Below are 20,481 nucleotides of genomic sequence, written 5' to 3' on the forward strand. Positions count from 1 at the left end.
TTTTACCCCTGAGGTTTTACTAAAATGCTTGAAATATTCCAGTAACAGGTTGAGCATCCCTAATCTGAAAATTAAAATCTGAAATGCTCCAAAATCCAAAAAATTTTTAACCACCAACATGATACTGAAAGTGGAAACTTCCTCACCCAACTAGTTGCAGTCAAAATGCAAGCTCACTAAAAATATTGTATAAATGCACTTTCAGGTTATGTATGTAAGATGTTGTTAATCAGCTTTTCATTACTATCACAAAGTACCTGAGGCAAGCTACTTATGAACACAGGAGGTTATTTTGCTCACAGTTGTGGAAGTTCAAGGGCATGGTAGCTGAATCTGCTCAGCTCTGATGAGGGGCCCTCGGCTGGATCACATCATAGCAAATGGCAATAGTGGGAGTGTTGGAGGAGTGAGAGATCACATCTTGATTCAGGAAACCAGAGAACAACTCAGGGGTCAGCTCCAGGATTTTCTAACAACTGGTTCTCAAAAGAACTTCCTCCAGGAAAGTAGTATTTCCCTCATAAGATAGGGGTAGCATCCCCCAAAACTCAAGAACCCACCACCAGACTCCCCTTTTAAAGGCCCCTCCACCTCCTAATACTGCTACCTTGGGGACCAAGCCTCCTAACCCATGTGCCTTTGTAGGAACGCTCAAAACACATTCAAACCACAGTATATATATGAAGCAAATGAATTTCATATTTAGATTGGCTCTCAACCCCAAGATATCTCATATATATGCAAATATTCTAAAATTTGGTGAAAAAAATATATATCTGAAATCCAAAGCAGTTCTAGTCCCAAGCATTTCAGATAAAGAATATTCAGCAAGTATTGGCTAAAAAGTAATTTGGGGAGCTACTAAGTATATACAGGTCCCTCTTAAACTTGTATTTCAGAAATCAGCACTTAATTCTCTTGTTGACACCAATATAGTTTTATCTCAGGAAGGATTAAAGAGAACCTCTTTTTTATTGAGACATAATATTTGCATGGATTTCTGGGTTATGGTATGATAATTGAATACATGTGTGTAGTGTGTAATGGTGAAATGAGGGTAATAAGCACTTCCATCTCCTTCCACCAACAGTTGTTACCCTAATGCACTCTAGAAAACCAGAACTAATTCCTCCTATTTAACTGTGTTTTGGTGCCCTTATCTGACTTCTTTTGTGTCCTCCCTGTGCTCCTTTCAGTGGCTAGTAACCACTATTCCACTCCATTTTTCTCTAAATCAACATTTTGCTTTTTATAAATGTGTGCAAACATGTGCATTTGTCTTTCTGTGCCTCTGGCTTATTTCACTTAACATAATGACCCTTCATCCAGCTTCATCTATGTGGCTGCAAATAACAGGATTTCACTATTTTTATGATCAATTAATACTCCATTGTGTGTATGTGTGTATATATATATATGTGTCACATTTTCCTTTTTTATGCATCTGTAGATACTGCAGTTGTTTTCTTATCTTGGCTCTTGTGAATAGTACTGCCATAAACATGACAAGGCAGTTTCTCTTTTAATGATTTTATTTCCTTTAAATATGTACACAGTGATCGTTTGGATCATACAGTAGTTCTCTTTAGGTTTTTAAGAAATCTTCATGCTGTTTTAGGTTTTTAAGAAATCTTCATGCTGTTTTCTGCTAATATATATTCCCACCAACAGTGTATAAGAGTTTCCCTTCAGATAAAGTCTTTACAATGAAAACGCTTTGATTACTCAGAAGTAATGAATCAGAAGAGCAGTCAACTTTAAAAAGGGGGAAAAAGTTACTCATCCATGAACTTTTAGCTTTGAGTAGCAAAGAAGGAATAAAGAAAGGTAATAAAATGAAATAGTCAAAACTCTTTCTGTAACTCCTTAATTATGCACTGTTTAAGTTTGTATCACTTAATTCCCAGGTCTAAGCCAGTGTTTTTAAATTGAACTACAAAGTTTGTATAAATGAATTCTGACTTTCTTCTTTACTGGCTCATTCCAAAGAGTTAGTACAGGAATTTTATTTAATTTATATTTCCAAAATCAGGGCTAAAACTGAATTAGCTATACAAATATTCTTTGAAATTAGTACATTTGCTTTTTACAGTTTCAGATATGTATATTATGTGGCTTTGGAATGAGTACAGAGCTCAAAGTACTTCACTTTGAGGCCTTAGATAAATCATTTGTACTCTATATCTTAGTTTGCTCATCTGTAAAATGTGGATAGTTGTAACTGTTTCAAAGTTTTTACTCTGTTGATATATCTAAAAGTTGAACATTATTGTTAACGTTATAAAAATAAAGACAGATTCTAAAAACCAGCATGAGACATAGCTGCACTGCCAGCCAGCCTTATTCATGGGCTCTCTGTCCATGGATTCCAACACCCAAGAATCAAAAATATTAAGAAAAAATATTAAATGTACAGATTTTGTTCTTGTTATTCCCTAAACAATAGAGTATAACAACTATTTGTATTGCATTTACATTATATTAGGTAGTACAGATAATTAGAAATGATTTAGAATATGGGAGGGTGTATATAGATTATCTGCAAACTATATGCCATTTTATATATGGGACTTGAGCCTGGGGATCCTGGAATCAGCCCCTCCCAGATACTTAAGGACAACTTGTATTTAAAAGCACAGTTTCCATTCAGGGATCTAGACTCTGAATCTCACTAAGGCAAATGGCAAAGCTTTATCTAGAGATTTTGGACAGTTCTGTAGTCAGGGCCTTCCTGTCACCCCTACACCCAAAGCCCACAGGTACAAGAAGGAGAGTTGCCCTGGGTAGAAGTAGGTGTTTTAGTGGTGCCTTGTTCCCTCAATTTACAAAAAAAAAAAAAAAGGATTTTTTTTGTAATATTTGCAATAACTTCCAGAGATGCAGTAGTAACTTCTATGCCGAGTTGGCCAAGGTGGGAGATAGAGCAAGGGATGAGAGACTAAAACTATCCTGGTGTCTTAGCTATGAAAACGCATGAAAAGCTCTTAAAGAAAGATCAGAATACTCAAAAGTAAAACAGATATCAACAGTTTGTTTATATACATTGAAAATCAAAAAGCAACCCAGCAGCACTGCCTAGTATTCGAAACAATATGCTTACCTTTGGACTAATTCTGCTTTTAGAATCTACCCTCAGGAGAGAAAGTCTTGTATAATTGGAAACAACCAAAGTGTCCAATTGTGCTTCAACCTAAATATTTCAACTATAAGAAAGAAATTGATTGGAACACTACATGGTAGTGGGTGGAGGAGCTACCAGAAAATATGCCAAACTGTGGTATCTCTTTATGATGGAATTATATGAGTAATCTTTTTCTGTATGTTCCATATATTCTATATGGTATGTGTATTAAGTTCCAGAGAGATACAAATTCATTACAAAACTTTAAAAAGATATGCCCACCCTATCAAATGGCCTTCATATCATTATAAATGGTTTGAATGTTTTCAGACAGAATCTCTGAGGGGAAGCGTTGCTGGGCAATGCCATTAGATAAAGTCAGGGGCTTGGGGTGCAGCTCAGTGATAGAGTGCTCACCTGGAATGTGTGAGGCCCTGAGTTCTGTCCCCAGCACCAAAAAAAAAAAAAAAATGTATGGAAAGGAAAGAAAAGGCCGGGGCAGAACAGTCTACCACTAAAGCAAACCTGAGGAAGATAAGAGAAAATGATCTGTTTGCCCCAGAACAAAATGTCAATGCTGTGTGTTATAGACTGTGCCCACGAGGGCCAGACTGTGTGACATCACGCCATCACACGCTGCTTCTCTACCACTCCCCCTTTGCCCCCCCCCCCCCCATTGGTGATACTTTGGGAACTGCTGCCCAAAGGCACAGCAAAGAATAAGAGAAGCCACTCCGGAAGGCACACCCTTCTCACAGACTGCCGTCCACCAGGCTGATGCGGAACTCTTGGGTCTTTAGATTAGGGTGTTGGGTCCACATCTAGTAAGTGACCCCTGAATATCATGGGCTCTGAAGAGACTTGCTCTACAGGTCATGAGCTACAAAATGTCACTGACCCTGCCCAGGCAGCTCAGTAAAGCGCCATCTAGTGTAAAATGTGGTGCCCGGGAAGCCGTGGCTGCTCCTGTAACAGCTGCTTGCTGTTGGAGACCAAGTTTTGCTTTTCCTGGGGCCTCAATAAATACTGATCAATTATTTATCCCTGTTGGGTGACATAATTTCATTTCAGTCTGCCAGTGTTTATCACGGAGGCTCACTCTAATTGCATAGTTTGGGGCGTTTTCCTATTTTCTCTTTAGGGCACCTCACAGCACCCTTTCCCCCCCTCCACGTCTAACTGTTGCTATGCCGATTTATTAGTCTCTGCTACTGGGTACCTTTCTGAAAGATAAATGAATTTCATTCTGTCTTTAAATATTTATGTTTCTTTATAATCTAATATATCATCATGGTTATAGGGGAATTTTTTCCCTAACTATAGAAAAATACACCATCAGTTACCTGTCAATTTTGTTTAATAACTTGGCTTTGCAATTCTGGCACACTGTTCATCTGAAGCTGTTGAGAACTCTCTCAGTCTCTCAGTCCACTTCGAAGTGTCAATCTGGGATTTATAAAGGTCTTCATTGCACAGAGGATATTGAAACATTAAGGACTTAAGTGGCATGCCCTTCGTCACTGTCACCCAGAAGATCCAGGACTAGCAATCCAGGCATCTTTATCTTGTTGTTTGCTCCCAGCAGAAAAGAGCAGTCTCTGTAGAAAACCAGCCAGTATCCCTAGAAACAATTCATCAGACTTTTCAAAAGAAATCCAATTTCATCCAGGCTGATGGGTTCAGTGTTACTTCTTAAGATAAATGAGAAAAATATCAACATTATAATGCAAAGAATTCCAATTCTTTTGGTTTAGTCTCAGTGAAAAGCATCACAAACCCTTTAACAGCAGGCTTCTGTGGCCTTCCCTAAGGCTTTTATGGCTGGCAGGAGAAGATGGGGATGGTTTTGTATTTGTTCCCCTACCAAAGAGTCCTGGCTGGCTCAGAACCTTTGACAGTCACAGTATCTGTGTCAGTGTCTCTGCACTCTGCACCTTTAAGAAACTCCCCAGGTAACTATTAGTGAGGCCCTCTGAAATTCAAGAACTGCTAGTCTAGAAACTGCAGATTTCAAGTCCCTTCAAGCTTCAGAAGCATCATAAGCCCCAAATTCTCATTCTATTTGTAAACCTTGATTTGTACATAAGTTATTCTCAGGCAATTTTTTGCATGCCTATTCTTAGGAAGTTTCCTAAACAGACAGCTCTGTTCCTCACAGGTATAGCTACGGGAAAGCACATTAAATGATACAGGCTCTCATTTCTTAAAACAAAAGCCAGTGTCAGGGAGGAGGCCATTGTGTGCCAGGGAACCTGTGAAGACAGGACAAAAATGGTGCATCTTCCTACAGCATAAGATTTTCTCTAAAATATTATTTGTAAATGTTATTGTCAAATATTTTAAAATTACAAGAGGTGTACTGAGGAGTGGGTGCAAAGCTCACATGGGTATTATGCTAAACATGTAACTTTAAAAGGTGTCCTAACTGTAGCTAATATGGTTCCCAGACCCCGGGCCTGGAGGTTAGTTCATTCTGCTCTTCTACCAGAAATGCTTTTGTCACGTTCAATGTTACCCTTGACCAGGGGTTCCTGCACATCAGGTTCCATGGGATTAAAATGAATACACTTTAGAAACCACTACAGAAAATTAGTCTGAAGAGGACCCTCTACGAAGGCAATGCTGAACAGTCTGCTCCCAGGAGACACTCAGTAAAATGAGCACTTTCATTCCTGCCACATTTTAGGAATGTTCACAAAAGAGAATTATTTTGCAGGGCACAGTGGTGCACACTATAATCCCAGTTACTCGGAAGGAGGGGGGCAAATTCAAGGCCAGCCTGGGTAAGACCCTTTCTCAAAAAAAAAAAAAGTGTTATTTCTCTTCTCCTAATTTTTCTTCTTTTTCTTTCTTTCTTTCTTTTTTTTTTTTTTTTAATCAGAATTGAACTCAGGGGCACTTAACATTGAGCCACATCCCCAGCCCTATTTTGTATTTTATTTAGAGACAGGTGCCAATGTCTCGGCTTGGCACTGAATCATAAGCCACTCACAGCTTTGTAGATTCAAACAGCAATTCTTTATTCCCGAATTCACACCGGCCTCCACACACGTTCAGGGGAAATCTCAGTTCTGCCCGCACAATTCACCTACTCCACAAAAAAAAAAAAAAAAGCTTTTTTCCAAATCCTTTTTGAATCTCACGAGAACTCAAGGAGAACTCAAGCAGCAGGAACGCCCTATTCCCAGCAGCAATAAACTTAAACCTGGAACTTCCTTAAAACCTATATAGTCTTAAACAGGGAACGCCTTAAACTTGTCTTAAACCTGGAATGCCTTAAGCCCAAGGACGGGATACTCCCTAAAACCTGATCAGCTCTAAACCCGGATCCGCCCTGGTCCTTGAGCAAGGTCACCTTACTAAAGCATACATGCAATGTCCCAGCGAATGTCCTCTAAGCAACATGGGGTACGCTGGCAAGGAAATTTCGATGCGTCAATCCTACTTGGCAATGGCCCTCAGCAGACGGGGTCTCATTGAGTTGCTTAATAGCCCTCACTTTTGCTGAGGATGGCTTTGAACTCAAGATCCTCCAGCCTCAGCCTCCTAAACTGCTGGGATTATAGGCTGTCATTTTTAAATAGTACATTAGTTAGAAAAGTAGAGTAAGGAAAGCAGGAAAAAAACATCATATGAAAAGACACCAGAACTCTTCTTGATTACAATCCCATTGTGTAATTTTTGAAATTATAAAGCTCCTTGAATATATTCTCTAGCCAGGATGGCCTAATCTTTCCTTAGGATATAGACATATACCTAGATTATTTTTTCAAAATGTTCTTGATGAAAAAGAAACAAATCATAGGTCCTTATTCCAACAATACAGGATTTCCAAGCCAGTGACCCTGATAAGATTTGTGAGACCCCTTTACCGGCAGGAGTTACCTTGGGCCTGCTCCCTGGTCTGTCCCTATGACCCTGGCAAAGCTCCAGCCCTTTGTGTCAGGAAGAGAGAAGGAGATCCAGACCTGGGAAGGCTCTCAGGTCCTTTGCTAAGAAGCTATGGTGGCAGAGGTGGCTCGGAGCCTGTGCCAAATGGCTCCTCCTGGGTAGTTTGGAGTGACCATGCTTAGAGTCCCCCAGATGCATTGGGGTATAGTGGTGGTAATGTCCATTTTAGGAATGGCGACTCTCTTCACCTTCTCACACTCCCGCCTTCACCCTCTCTTTGGGGTGGAGAAGATGTGTGGCACTTGAATGCAGGGTTGCTCTTTCTCCAACATCCAGCCAATGACCCCTTGCTCCTGCTCTCTCCTCCATCTGGAATTTCCTCCCAGAAGCCGTGTCTGACCAAAGCCTAGGCCTGTGAGTTGTCCCCCTGGTCCCACACCCTCCTCTCAACAGTGTGACTTTTCCTTCCTCTGCTGTCAATTCAGTCTGTGTACACCTCACTCATGGCACATGAACATTCTTCTTTTGAGTTTTCTGTGTCTGTGAAGAAATACTAATGGGTTTGGAGTCGGCATCCTGGGTTCATATCCTGGTGCAGGAACTCACTGTCTTAGTGATATTGAGCGAGTCCGCTAACTTCTCTTGGACTCCGTTTCCTTTTCTGAGAAATGGGAGTTACAGCTTCCTGGGTGCATCAAGGGTTGGACAGGAAGGAACTCAGTCAACAGCAATGTCATTATTTCTCTTCTCTTTACCTTTCCTCTGAGCTACTTAAGGAAAGGGGCCCTTTCTTGCTCATGGCTATTACTTCTAGCTATTGACACATCATTGTTTCATTCCTAATAAGAGCTCCTCTTCATCAAGTATCACCATTCTATGCATTAATTTAATTCTTCCAATAACCCTAAAAGGTAGATACTACTATTAGACCCCTGTATGGAGGAAAAAACAAGTAGTTCCTAGAGCGTCCAGAAATGAATGAATGAGCAAGTGAACGAAGGGGGGTTGAATGGGACCAAACCTGCCTGCCAGGGACGAGTCACTGCTGCGGAATAATAAGCATTAACACCCCCCACATTCCAGTCTCATGTCACCACCCCGTCCTGTCCCGCAGGCAGTACTACGAGATGCTCTACAACACGGCCGACGAGCTCCTGAACCTGGTGGTGGACCAGGGCGTCAAGTACACGGAGCTCGAGTACATCCACGCCCTCACCCTGCTGCACCGCAGTCAGACCGGCGTCGGGGACCAGAGCACCCAGAACACGCGGCTGCAGCGGCTCAAGGAGATCATCTGCGAGCAGGCGGCCATCAAGCAGGCCACCAAGGACAAGAAAATAACCACGGTGTAGGGGCCCTTCCCTCCGCCAGACCCGCGCCCCCTTCAGCTTAGTTTGTCCTCACTGAGAGCTAGCAGAAGCCGGGCTGAGGGCTTTTTCTTTAGTCTTGGTTTTCCACAGGAACTCCAAAGGAAGTTTGCAGTACCCATGTCGCCAGGTAACAGGGATTTTAACGCATTCTGTTCTGCAGGGGCTGGGGAGGGACAGGGGGAGGGCACATCAAGCTGTTACAAGCTGAAAAACAAAAGAATGAATTTGTGACACTCAGTAATGTCTGATTACCAGCATGTAAACTTCCACCTTGGGAAGTAGACTGCCACCTAAGTTTTAGTCCCTTTCTACAACCACTTAATGGGGTTCTCCGACATGAACAAAAAGATTTTTATCCCCTTTAGAGCCTGATGAAATAAGTGTATGCTCACTGCTTTCTGACTCTGTTGCCAAAATTAAATAAGTGGCTTCTCAGCTGGCTGTGACTTCCAACAAATTTCCCCCACCCAAACAGGAACTCTCCAGGGTTAGAAACAAATGCCCTTTATCCACATGGCTGAGCAAACTTGTATGCTGTAGCTTGTACACGGGGTATTGGTTGGTTTGTTGCCTTTTTCTTTTATTTTATTAAAAAAAAACCATAAAATTAGTGACAAATCTGGAAGAATGAAAGGCAATTCAACCCTCTGCCTGGTTTTCTCCTCTAATTTCCAAGAGAAAATAAGGGTTAGAGAATGTTCCTTCTCACTCAAAATTTGGGGGATAGTGATCCTGAGGTCCTCACTTGTCCTCCTGCCAGCACCTCAGTCTTTCTCACCTCAGAAAGCAGCCCAGGTCTGCTCAGCTGAGTGCCAGGACCATGAGACAGCTGTGACCTTTCTCCTCTGTGCAGCCACCTGAGCCTGTTTCTAATTGCTGTTCTGTGGCATGGGTGGGCACTCCCTGTGTTCCTGGCCCACTGGACCAGACCTTACCATTGTCCCCAGGCTCCCAAATCTTCTGCCTGCCCATGCCTCGTGTGTCACCAGAGGCCACAGTCACTGACTGGGTGCATATTGAACACATAAGAGCCAGAAGGACTTGAATGTGCAGGGTCTCTCACCTTGTGCCCTGGCGTGGGGAGCTTTATGCCTGTTTGTAACAACTTTGGTCTTGATGGAATAAACAGAAAATTAAAAGATGGTTTGAGAAGCTTAAATGTTGTGTGTTGCTTTTCTTATATTGTTCACTCAGCAAACATTCCCTGAAGGCCAGGTATGTGTCAAGCCACCGGGCCCTGGGCACATATATAAAGAGGACATCCTTATTATGGCAGAGTGTAGGAGCTGCACTCACTCAGATCCCACCAACCTCTGCTCAAGACTAAGCCAGAAACAAGGCCTGCCAGTGCAGCAGCTCTGCAGGGACCCAGATGCAGACTGCATGGTGGCCTTCCACAGGCTTCTCAGGGAAGGAATGTGACAGAGCTCTGTAGTTCAGAGGCCTGGCTGGAAACAAGTTGAATCTGTGTAGGAGAAAGCTGTGGGAAAACAGGGTCCTCCACAAGGTCATTGGCATTGGTGTCCCCAGGAAGGAGGAGGCCAGTGGAGTGGGCCACTTTTGTTTGTAGTGGCCTCCCTCTATGCCTTCTCTTCTCTTTCCTGTCCTCTCTAGGGGGAGAACCTGAGTGTTGCCAGAAGAGCCAGGGGAGGACTGGGGAGCGCCTAGGAGAGCCTCCCTGGATGTGGGGAGAGACAGACGTTTGGGTCGATTGAGTAGAATGCCAAAAACACTGAGAGCCAGCAGAAAAACGGCCACAGAGCTGCTTCAGGGCAGCATTTAGGGAAGTGGAACCCTTACTGTGCTTACAATAATGATGCAATTGAAACGTGTCAATTCTGAACAGAAAAGGGAGTTCGGTGATCTTTGTGCAAGACATTCCAGACACAAATTTCTTGAAGGTTGGAACATCAGTCTTTATTCTTCAAAAGGTTAAGAATCCCCAGTGATGCATTCAGGGGCTGGTTGAATGGATACAGCTGGAGATGGCAGGAGTGTCTTAAATCTGCCATCACTAGGGACAGTGAAGGTTTAATCATGTTATGGCCCCGCTTCGGAGGTATTTGTGAGACAGGTTTTGCACTGTTCACAGCTATGACTGAAAAGTGCTCCAGAGAGCCAGAGTCCACCAAGGACAAGCCTCAACATATACACACACTGACATGTAACCACAAGAGTCACATTCTCCCAGGAAGGCCACCCTCTAGATGTGCAGTTGCAGCTAAAAAGATCAACAAAATAGTCCTCACCAAAGGGGCACCAAAAATAAACCATATTCTCATTCCTGGTTTTCTTTTTCCTTTTTCTTTTTATGTATGTCTGCATGTATTGAGAAAAGGTGTCACTGTGTCACCCAGGCTGGTCTCAAACTCCTGGATTTGAGTGTTCTCCCCCCCCCACCCCCCCCAACCTCCCAAGTGCTGGGACTGCAGGCAGTCACCACCACACCCAGCTCCACTTTCTCCCTACACAGAAGGGACAAGTAGAACAATATACAGCTGGCCCAAACAGTGCTCAGGTTCCAAATCTAGGGATTCAGACAACTGTGGACTGAAAATACTCAGGGGGAAAAAAAACACATGTGTACAAACAGGACAGACTTCTTGTCCCGTCATTATTCCCTAAACAAAACCGTACCACTGTTTACATGTTATTCACATCACATTAGGTATACAAGTAATCTGGAGATGGTTTAAAGTTTATGGGAGGATGTTTGTAGGTTATAGGATAATAAAGCCACTCCATACCAACTTACTGGAATGTCTTCAGATTTGGGCATCCAGAGAGAGGGGCCCTAGAACCAACCTCTTGCAGATATAAAGGGATTACTACAAGGGGAACACTGTCTATAGCACTAGTCACAGATCATGGAGAAGGCTCCCGTGACTAGGCAGGGTCCTGAGATGGCCATAGACATAACCATGAAAGAAGGAAGGCTTTGGTTGTATCACCCAGCCTGGTGGTGATACAACAGTAGTTTGAGAAAACTAACTTCTCTGGTCACTATTGTCTACTCTACAGTGCTTCACAAGTTTTTCATTTTGTCCCCACAACAAACCTGTGACCTAAATAATACTTTCCTTTCTATCATACCCAAGGGATCAGAAACTACTAGAAGCTTCTCTCTCAACTTAGCTACCTTTAGAATAAATTTCTTTAAAAAAAGAAAAACCAATTTAACAGATTAGATGCAGTTCTTAACTGGCAAATTGTGTTCTCGGAACTGCAGGTAGTAGTTGCTGCTGCAGGGTTTTGTGGGGTTTTTTTTCTTGTTACTTTTAGCCGTCTTATTATCACCTGTCAGTACCCCCTTTTAATTTATAAACAAAATTACGCTTTGGTGCTATTGTGCCCTTTACCCCATGAGCACTCCTTGAAAATACCTGGCCTATGAACACAGATACTTCCAGGGCTTTGATCCTTGTGCAGTATTTTTACAGCTACATCAAAATCTTAAATCTTATTTCCCAATTAGAACTTTCTCCCCTTCACGCTAATGTCCCTGCTGATTGGACAAGTGTACCTTCCTCAAGTTGCCCTTGCCTGAAGCAGACAATTCCTGCTTCCAAGCCCTGAAAGACAAGTTTGTTTCTGAGTGGATCCAAATCAGCTCAGATTAAGGGCGAGGGCCAGGCCTGAGCTCCTACAGCCCATGCTCTTGAGACAGGCATTCACAGAATGAGTGGTGGGACCCTCATCCTGAGTCACTGCATTCAGCAGAGTGACCCAATTGACAGAAGCCCCAGCCCCTCTCCAGGACTGCCTTCTTACTAAATGTTTTCAGCACCTCACAGTCACAATCTCGTGCTTCAAACAGTTTGGGAGGAAAAACAACAGTCAAACTGAATTGGCAACCAAACCCTAATGACTCCTGCTGTCAAGTCATATGCACAGATTTCTTAGCACTGATGCATTCATTCAGTAAGTCAGGAAGATATAATTGCCTGTTACAGCTCAGGTGGTGTGGGATTCATGCAGTCGCAAGCCAATGAGACAGGCCTTGTGACATGGAGCTTATATACTTCCATCTGCTTCTTCAAGCCACCTCTTACAGAATTCATATTCTCAAAGACTGCCCTTTCATTTAGCAAGATATTTCATAGGATTGACTGAAATGTTCAGCCTAACCTCCTGCTGCTCTCTTCTGAGCTCTGCTTTTCTATAAGCTTGGGACTGTCACTATTCATGTGCCCTTGCAGGCTAGCACAGCCTGGCATTTCACCCTTTACCATTCCTTGGTAAAGCAAATGGATCTCCACCTCATAGGCTCTATGAATGGACCAAGGCCACTGCATCCAAGATTCTTGCACTGAGGCATAACTACTGCTGCCTCCCCAGGATCAGGACACAGAAATTTCCCAGGAAATAATGAAGGAGAACAGAGTCCACCCCCAGGGCTAGCAAGCCCAAGCTAGATTTACTCCATTTAGGGTAAATGTGATCAAAAGACCCCAAAAGGTGACTGTCCTAGTAGGATATAAACACAAGGAGAGTCCTGGTCAACAGAATCTTGCTTGAAAAGCAAAGTGTTGAAATATGCACACCTGAGAGCAATCGCCTTAATGTGGCAGGGATGTAAAACAAATTGGGCATAATTTGGAGGGAGGGTAATGAGGTACGGAGAACAAGAAAACATAAAGAATCACTAGGCTCGGCAAAGGTCTCAACTCTGTCCTAATTAGGCACAGTTGTTATAAGAAGTACATAATTAATAAGCATATGACCAGATGTGAAATACAGCGGTTTTTTTTTTTTTCCTGAAATAGAAGTGGTAATGAACTGTACACAGCTGGAAGCAGTTGTCCTAATTTGGCTGCGGCAGAAGGCCTGCCTGGGATTTTGAAGAGATGTAGTAAGATGCACGCCACAGGTTTACACCTGAACCAGCTAATCCTATTCCAACTGGGCTGGAGTGTAATGAGATAGAGCTAATTATCAAGAGTGCAATGAGACGCAAAAGCCATTGGAGCTGAGCTGGAAGTTTCTTTAAAAGTGAACTAAGATGCAAACACCAGAAAAGACTTTCTGCTAAGGGAGCGAGGCAGGCGAGACTGTGATGGAATGCACAGGACGTGCCGGGTGGGGATGGGGAGCTGTAACATACCTGAGCCAAAGATGCGTCTGTGATTAAAAATATCGCCAGGACATTCACACACCTGCAGCAGGAGCTCCTGGGATCCCAAGAATGTAATGACCTGTAAAAGCCAATCCCTGCTTTTTTTAAATGAATATACAGCTCATGTGTGTACACACAACTGAAAAAAATAACAAGTCAAGGTGCTTTCAGGTGAGTGGAGTTCCCATTACACATGATCCCATTTAGAAATGTGGCCTGAGATTCCTGCTGACTTAGCAACACTCTAGGAGAAACCTGACTCCGAACAGAAAAGCCAGGCTGAGTTCTCTTTCCCAGGATTTATTTACTGTGAGAGATCAGGAAACCATTAGCAGCCAGGTTTGGTTATTGGTTTTATTTTATAATTGCCATTATATTATTTTAAGCACCAGTTCTTGAACAATTGAGTGTCAGATGCTGTGCTAAATCTATCACATCATTTCATTTCCTCCCCACCATGAGCCTGTGATGGAGATCCGAGGAAACCAAGGCTCATGTTAAGGACCTCGCCCCACATCCAGTAAGCGGCCATGTTCTGCCCAGTACCAGAGTTCAAGCTCAGAGTCCCTCTCTGTGTTCTCTGTTCTGAGCCAAACTTGTGTGTCTCCCTGAGCTGCAGCTGATGTTCTCTGAAAGCTGACTCCCTGTTTCCTCTGTCCTCTCCTGTGGCCCCTCGAAGGAGCCATCCTGGACCAAATGTGAAGCTGCCCCTCTCCACCCTCCTTGGCCTCGGCTGCCTGAGCCCACCCTGTGGCGGTGCATCTACAGGAACCCTGGAAACAAGCCGCCGAAGCTGCAGGGCCGAGTCCCAGAAGGTCCACCGAAGCAATTCAGCAGTGTTTTGTAGACTTGGTAAGAGTAGATCATGGAAATGAGAGGACGCTGGGCATGAGCTGGCCGGGAAACAGGCAGGGCCTTCTGTGGGCTTCGTGTCGCACACCTTCATCTTCAGAGATAAAGGAGTGCCTTCCTCAGGTGGAGAGAGGTACTTCACCTAGGGGTCTCAAGACCTGCTTTAGGGGAAGGCCAGAAATGCCTGCCAAGGTTCTATGACCTGTTGTGGGGGACAAGGAGGGGAAGGGCAGAGACCCTCCTGAAGCCTTCAGCTCTGAGCAGGCAGGATGCCAGGGTGCGGGATTTGGGGGTCGTGTGCACTGAACTCGACCCCATTTTACAGGTGCCTTGATATTATACAAGTTATTAAATGCACAACTTCTCAGTTTCCTCATCTGTGACACGGGATGATAATAATAGCTTCCACCCTACAGCACTGCTCTCTCAATAGGCGAAGTGTTCCCTGCCTGCCGTGTAATAAACATACGTGACCAGTAATAAGATCATTGTTTGCCCATTTCTTCGAGGACCTTTTAACCCAATTCTGAGACAACTTGCTCTTTGCAGGTGGCTTCAGAGGACAGCCACCCTGCCCAAGCCTGGGTTATGGCAGGAGGGTCCCAGACAGCTCTGCCTGCTGTGTTTGGATGCCCCAGGGATCTAGGACAGAACCAGAATCAGACATTCTGATTTTGTTACGTGATTGTTTCAGCCCTGCCTCTTGTGGTGCCCCACACAAGATGACTGCCCCCTATGTCTGGCTCCTGGGTCTTCCTTTCTATCTGTTAGAGCCCCGTTTTGCCTCTCCCGGGCCTGCCAGGGTTTTTATATGCGCATCTCATTAACTCAGGAGCCTCAGTGCCCTTCAGGGGCCAGGCTTCCCCCCTTTCCTGGCCTTCTGCCGGGGCTTGGGTTGCAGTTCTCTTCCCACCTGTGCTGAAGGACGTCAGAGCATGGATTTCTAATAGGTTTTCTCAAAATGCTGTATGAAATTGAGGTGAAAAAATGTCACATTCTTTTGTTTTTTTTAATTTTCCTAAATCAAATCTAGCTGAGCTCCCACTTAACATTCTCAGCAGAGGTCCACCTTCGGTCGTTTTTTGTGGCTTCCTCCCCAAAGGGATGCTTTCCTTCCTTCCAGTTGTGCCAACATCACTGCTGAAGCAGGGCAGGAAGATGGGGTAAAGACAATATTGTCAGGGCATCCTGGTCCCTTGGTCACCCTGCTCCTCCTGTGACCAGTGAGGACTCTAGATGCCTGCTCTCCCCAAGCTGTGCTGCTCTTCCCGTGGAATCCTCTTCAGTGTCCCCAGTACATACACCCCTTTTCCTTTCTGCACTGAGAGATCAGGACTCCCTCTGTTAACCTAAGCCTTCCAGAACAAAAGCCTTCTGCAGGGATTCCTCAAATAAAGGTATGTCCCTCCCTCCTCCCCTTCCCTCCCCTCCCCTCTCCTCTCCCCCTCCTCTCCTCTTCCTTCTACCTCCTTTTTTGTAATCCCCTGAAACATACTGGTTGGTTGGTACCAAGGTTTAAACTCAGAGGCACTTGACCACTGAGCCCCATCCCCAGCCCTTTTTTGTATTTGACTTACAGATAGGGTCTCACTGAGTTTCTTAGGGGCCTTGCTAATTTACTGAGGCTGGTTTTGAACTCTGGATCCTCCTGCCTTGGCCTCCTCTGGAGGCACTGGGATTACAGGTTGCTTATCAACCACAAACAGGATGTTTATGGACCATAACCTTGAGGTAAAGGGAGCTTGGACTACAAGAGCAAACCCGAGATAACCTTCCCTATGAAGGGACCAGGAGGTGGGGATATTCTTTTTTATTCTAATCTAGGGTAAGGTTTTTACATAAACTAATTTTTCAGTAACTTTGTTAATCATGTGACTAACTGTGACATGCACCTGAGATAAGCCACTTTACATGAAGGAAAGGTTTATTTTGGCTCATGTTGCTTTGGGCCTGTGGTGGCACAATAAATCATGGCAGAGGAGGCCTGTTCACCTCATGACAGCCAGGAAGCAAAAAAACAGAGAGCCAGAGAGGAGAGGCCTAACACCGCTTCAAGGGAAGCCCTCCCCGCGCACCCCCCACCCCCCTCCCCCGCCTCCCCCCCTCCCCCGCCTCCCCCCCTCGTGACCTAACTTCTTACAGGTTTCAGTTTTCCAGTTGTGCCAGCTGAGGACCACAATTTTAACACACGGGTTTCGGAGGACATTTCAGATCCAAGCTCTAGCAGTAAATTACCCTGTGGTGGTTACATAGAGCTGGGTGGAACTTTAGAGAGCTTTCATCCTAACCACCAAACTTTTCAGAGCAGCAAAATGAGGAAGTCCAAAAGAAGGCAGGAGAGACATCCAGTTAATGACCCAGCCAGGACTGGCATCCAGGTCTCTAAACCAGCACACTCCAGGGACTCTGCATTTGAGAGAGTCCAGGCCTGGGTCTCACACTGTAGGCTGCCAAGTGGAGGGGTAGAAGGCCCGGCCCCGAGTGCAAAAGCATGACCACCTTATAGAAAGAACAGGACAGTGCACGTGAATTAACTATGGAGTGTTTTAAGCCAGCCTGCCAGTGGAATATCATTCCGGGATACTGGAGGAATTCAGAAAAGGGGATAACAATCTGTAAACTATTGTTACTTAATGAAGGAGGTATATTGGACAATGGTCTTAATGAAAATGTAGAGCTAGGGCATTGGTGGGGGGACTTGAGATGAAGGGAGGCATTTTAACAAACTCCATAGTTAAAAAAAAAAGAAAGTATGAAAATGAATCAAAGAACCATCCAAGTATAAGAAGGATCAGCAGGTACACTCATGAAAACTTGCCACTTGTGTGTGTGTGTCACTATTATAGAATACCTGAGACTAGGAAATTTATAAAGAACAGAAGTTTATTTCTCACAGTTTCTGGAGAATGGAAAGTCCAAGATCAAGGTGCTGGAATCAGGTGAGGGCCTTCCTGCTGTGTCATCACATGGTAGAAGGAAGAAGGGAAAAAAAGAAGAGACAGAGAACACATATTATGAAGGCTCATACAAATTATATATATATATATAGAGAGAGAGAGACAGAGACAGAGAGAGAGAGAGAGAGAGAGACAGAGAGAGAGAGAGAGAGAGAGAGAGACAGAGACAGAGACAGAGACAGAGAATCAGAGACAGAGTCATTTTGAGAATTGGCTCATATGATTCTGGAGACTAAGAAGTCCCATGATCTGCCATCTGAAAATTGGAGAACAGGAAAACTGGTGGTACAGTTCAGTCTCAGTGTGAAGGGCAGAGAATTAGGGGACCAGTGAGGGTATAACTTCCAACCAAGGGATATGAGCCCTAAAGTACAAAGGCCTGAGAACTAGGAGCTCCAATTTCAAAGGGCATGAGAAGAGAGAGAATTCATCTTTCCTCCGACTTTTTTTCCTCTGGGGACCCTCAACAGATTGGCTGTTGGCCTCCCACATTGGTGAAGGCAGATCCTCCTTACTTAGTTCACTGATTCAAATGCTAGTCTCTACCACAAACATCTTCACAGAGGGGCTCAGAAATTATGTTTTGCCAGCTATCTGGGCATTCTCTAGCCCAGTCAAGGGGTCACATACAATTTACCATCACAAGGTGTGACCTTGGGTCCCCTCAGCTCGTTTACATCTTTTGCTTTCTCTGTCTCCTTCCTTTATTTTAACTCAAATATTGTTTGTGAGTCTATATACATAGGTTCAGTGTTTCTGACTATTCATAGGAAACCTTCTATGGAAATCCAATATAAAAATAGAAAAAGCTGCTCTCTATAATAATTAGCTGTTGTTAAAGCTTAAAGTCAGCCCTAACCTTATTAGCAAGAAAGTATGGAAGTCACCTTCCAAGATGCTCTGTGAGTTGGGTGATGTCCCCACTTTCTGGCTAGTACTTTATTGGAATGTTTACTCCAGGGCAAACCAAGACACTCTGCCAACAGGATCAGACCCACCATCTAGACAGAACTGGAGACAGAGTTCATTATAGAAGACCAGGGTCTGGGATTGTGGCTCCATGGCTGTCAAGTACTGGGTTTTTTTATTCTTAACTATATTCACAAAAGCCCAGAGAAGTTACCAGCCAACCACACATCTTAAATACATTTCACCATTCATTTCCAGCCCTCTTATGCTGAAAAACCAGCCTCTGCCTCAGAGCAAAGCCTGTCCAAGGAAGGGACATCACCTTTATCCTTGGAAAGACCCACAGAGCACTCCTAGGCACATTCCCACCCTGCTAAGTTGTTTATCTACAAATAACAGGAGAGATCTGCTGCACCAGGTGTCCCTGACTCAGTCAGGCTAGGTGGGGATCCATAGCAACCCCCTAGCAGCCACCAATCAGCATGAGACAGGGAAATACCTGGGATACCAGATAACCCTCCCAGTGGTTTATGGTGGTTGATAACATGTTGGGAAACCTGTAGTTCAGCACATACACCCCTCTTGGCTTAAACCAATCAGTTCAAATGAATACCCCTTTTGTACTGACCAATCACCCCTACCCAACTTGTTCCCGCCAGTGAATGTGCTAATCATGTTTTAGAGTTGTTATTTGATTTTCCCACGGTGTGTGATGATTTGCTAAGAGATGCTATGATGTATGTGAAGTCCCTGCCTTCTCCAAAGAATGTATGAAACTGCTGCAAACCCTGGGCTCAGGACCTCTCAGCATCACCAGTTGCTGTGTGCGCGCACGGAGGACCGAGCTAGCTCGCAATAAGCAAGCACTTCTTTGATGTTTACATCGGTCTCTAGTGGTCTTTTGGGGGTCCCAAATTTGAGCATAACAATGCTAATTAACCAACTTTCTGGTACTACTCCAATTTAGATGGCAATCCTGGAGATATCTCTGTGGCCACCTCTGGAGAGCAGTTTCTAGAAGAATGCCCCTGAGTGGTCTTTAAGGACAACCTTTCTCAGGGAGTGTCCCGTCCGGCAGGACACATCAACGTGGGCGGCGAACCTAGATGGGGAGGAATGAAGGGACAAGAGACACGAAAGGTGACAGCAAGACAAAAGTTCTGATCAAGCTGCAAACTTTTATTGTTCACACAGGGGTATTTATATGCTGGGGATGGGGAAGCTCTTCGCAATTGCTGGATGTGGGTGGGTAAAACTGCCAGCTGCAAGATGTCTGATGATCCTGATAACCGCAAGGTGTTCCAGGGAGATAGGTAGCTGCAGGATGCCTTCAGGGCAGCATGTCTCCCAGGGGGCTGTCAGGCTAATCTTTGAAGGAGAATTTCTTTCTAGTTCCCGACCAGGGAGCTATCAGCATGGGCTGTCCTGTCCCTCATGAACATCCCAACCTTCAGATGCAGTGTCAGTTCCTCTAATCTGCAATAGGACATCTACTAATTGTCACCTTCTTAGTTTGGGGCATGAATTTGTACTGAGCTGTCCACACAGCCTTAGGAATTATAACTCAGATTGGCATGGCAAGATCCAGGGTGTAGCCCCCGTCTGCCTCAGAGCGTGAAGCTCTGCCAGACACAAGGTTGTGCTTGGCCCCCCTGGCCCAGTGCTCCTCTGACAGTCACCCCAGGGGCCCAGTGCTCTACAGTCACCTTCTGTAACAGCTCAATTGAACAGCCAACTTGATTAAATTAAGAGATACCTAAGATTCACAGGCTTCTGGGGTGAGGGTATGTCTAGGAATGATTGGCATATGGGATAGCGAACTGAAGTGCAGCACCATCCAATAGGAAGGTGGCTTGAGTGGAATAACACTTGGGAGAACAGGGAAGCAGCCACAGATGCTAGCTGCATTCTTCTTGAATGGGTTCTTGATTGCTGCTACAATCACCTGAGGATATCAGACTCAGGCTCCTCCACTCTTCCAAAACAGACTCTGCCAGTGATTCTCCAGGGAGTTTCCAGAAGCCTTTGGTCTCAGACTGGAGTAGCATCATTGATCCCTCTTGTTCGGAGGCTTCAGCCTGTTGGACTGTGCAGCTACTGGTGCCTCCAACTCTCCAGCCTGCAGACGGCCATTGTGGACTATCCAGCTTCTGCTTGTATAAGCCAATCTAATGAATCCCCTTCTTATAGTCATACCTCCTATTGGCTCTGTTCCTCTAGAGAACCCTAACGCACCTTCAATCAGGAAGTCTGAGTCAGAGAGGT

At 44.5% G+C, this 20,481-nt stretch overlaps 1 protein-coding gene across 2 annotated transcripts in view; it reads left to right on the forward strand.

Moving 5' to 3' along the window:
• Exoc4 (exocyst complex component 4) overlaps nucleotides 1-9,541 on the forward strand; it is a 782,658-nt gene extending 773,117 nt beyond the window's left edge. For both annotated transcript variants that reach the window (XM_078040565.1, XM_078040566.1), the window contains exon 18: nucleotides 8,127-9,541. In XM_078040565.1, the coding sequence (XP_077896691.1) occupies nucleotides 8,127-8,364 (238 nt within the window). In that variant the 3' untranslated portion in view covers nucleotides 8,365-9,541. The remainder of the gene's footprint in view (nucleotides 1-8,126) is intronic.
• The last annotated feature ends 10,940 nt before the right edge of the window (nucleotides 9,542-20,481 follow it).

This window comes from Ictidomys tridecemlineatus, chromosome 2, assembly GCF_052094955.1.
Source record: "Ictidomys tridecemlineatus isolate mIctTri1 chromosome 2, mIctTri1.hap1, whole genome shotgun sequence".
Lineage (NCBI taxonomy): Eukaryota > Metazoa > Chordata > Mammalia > Rodentia > Sciuridae > Ictidomys > Ictidomys tridecemlineatus.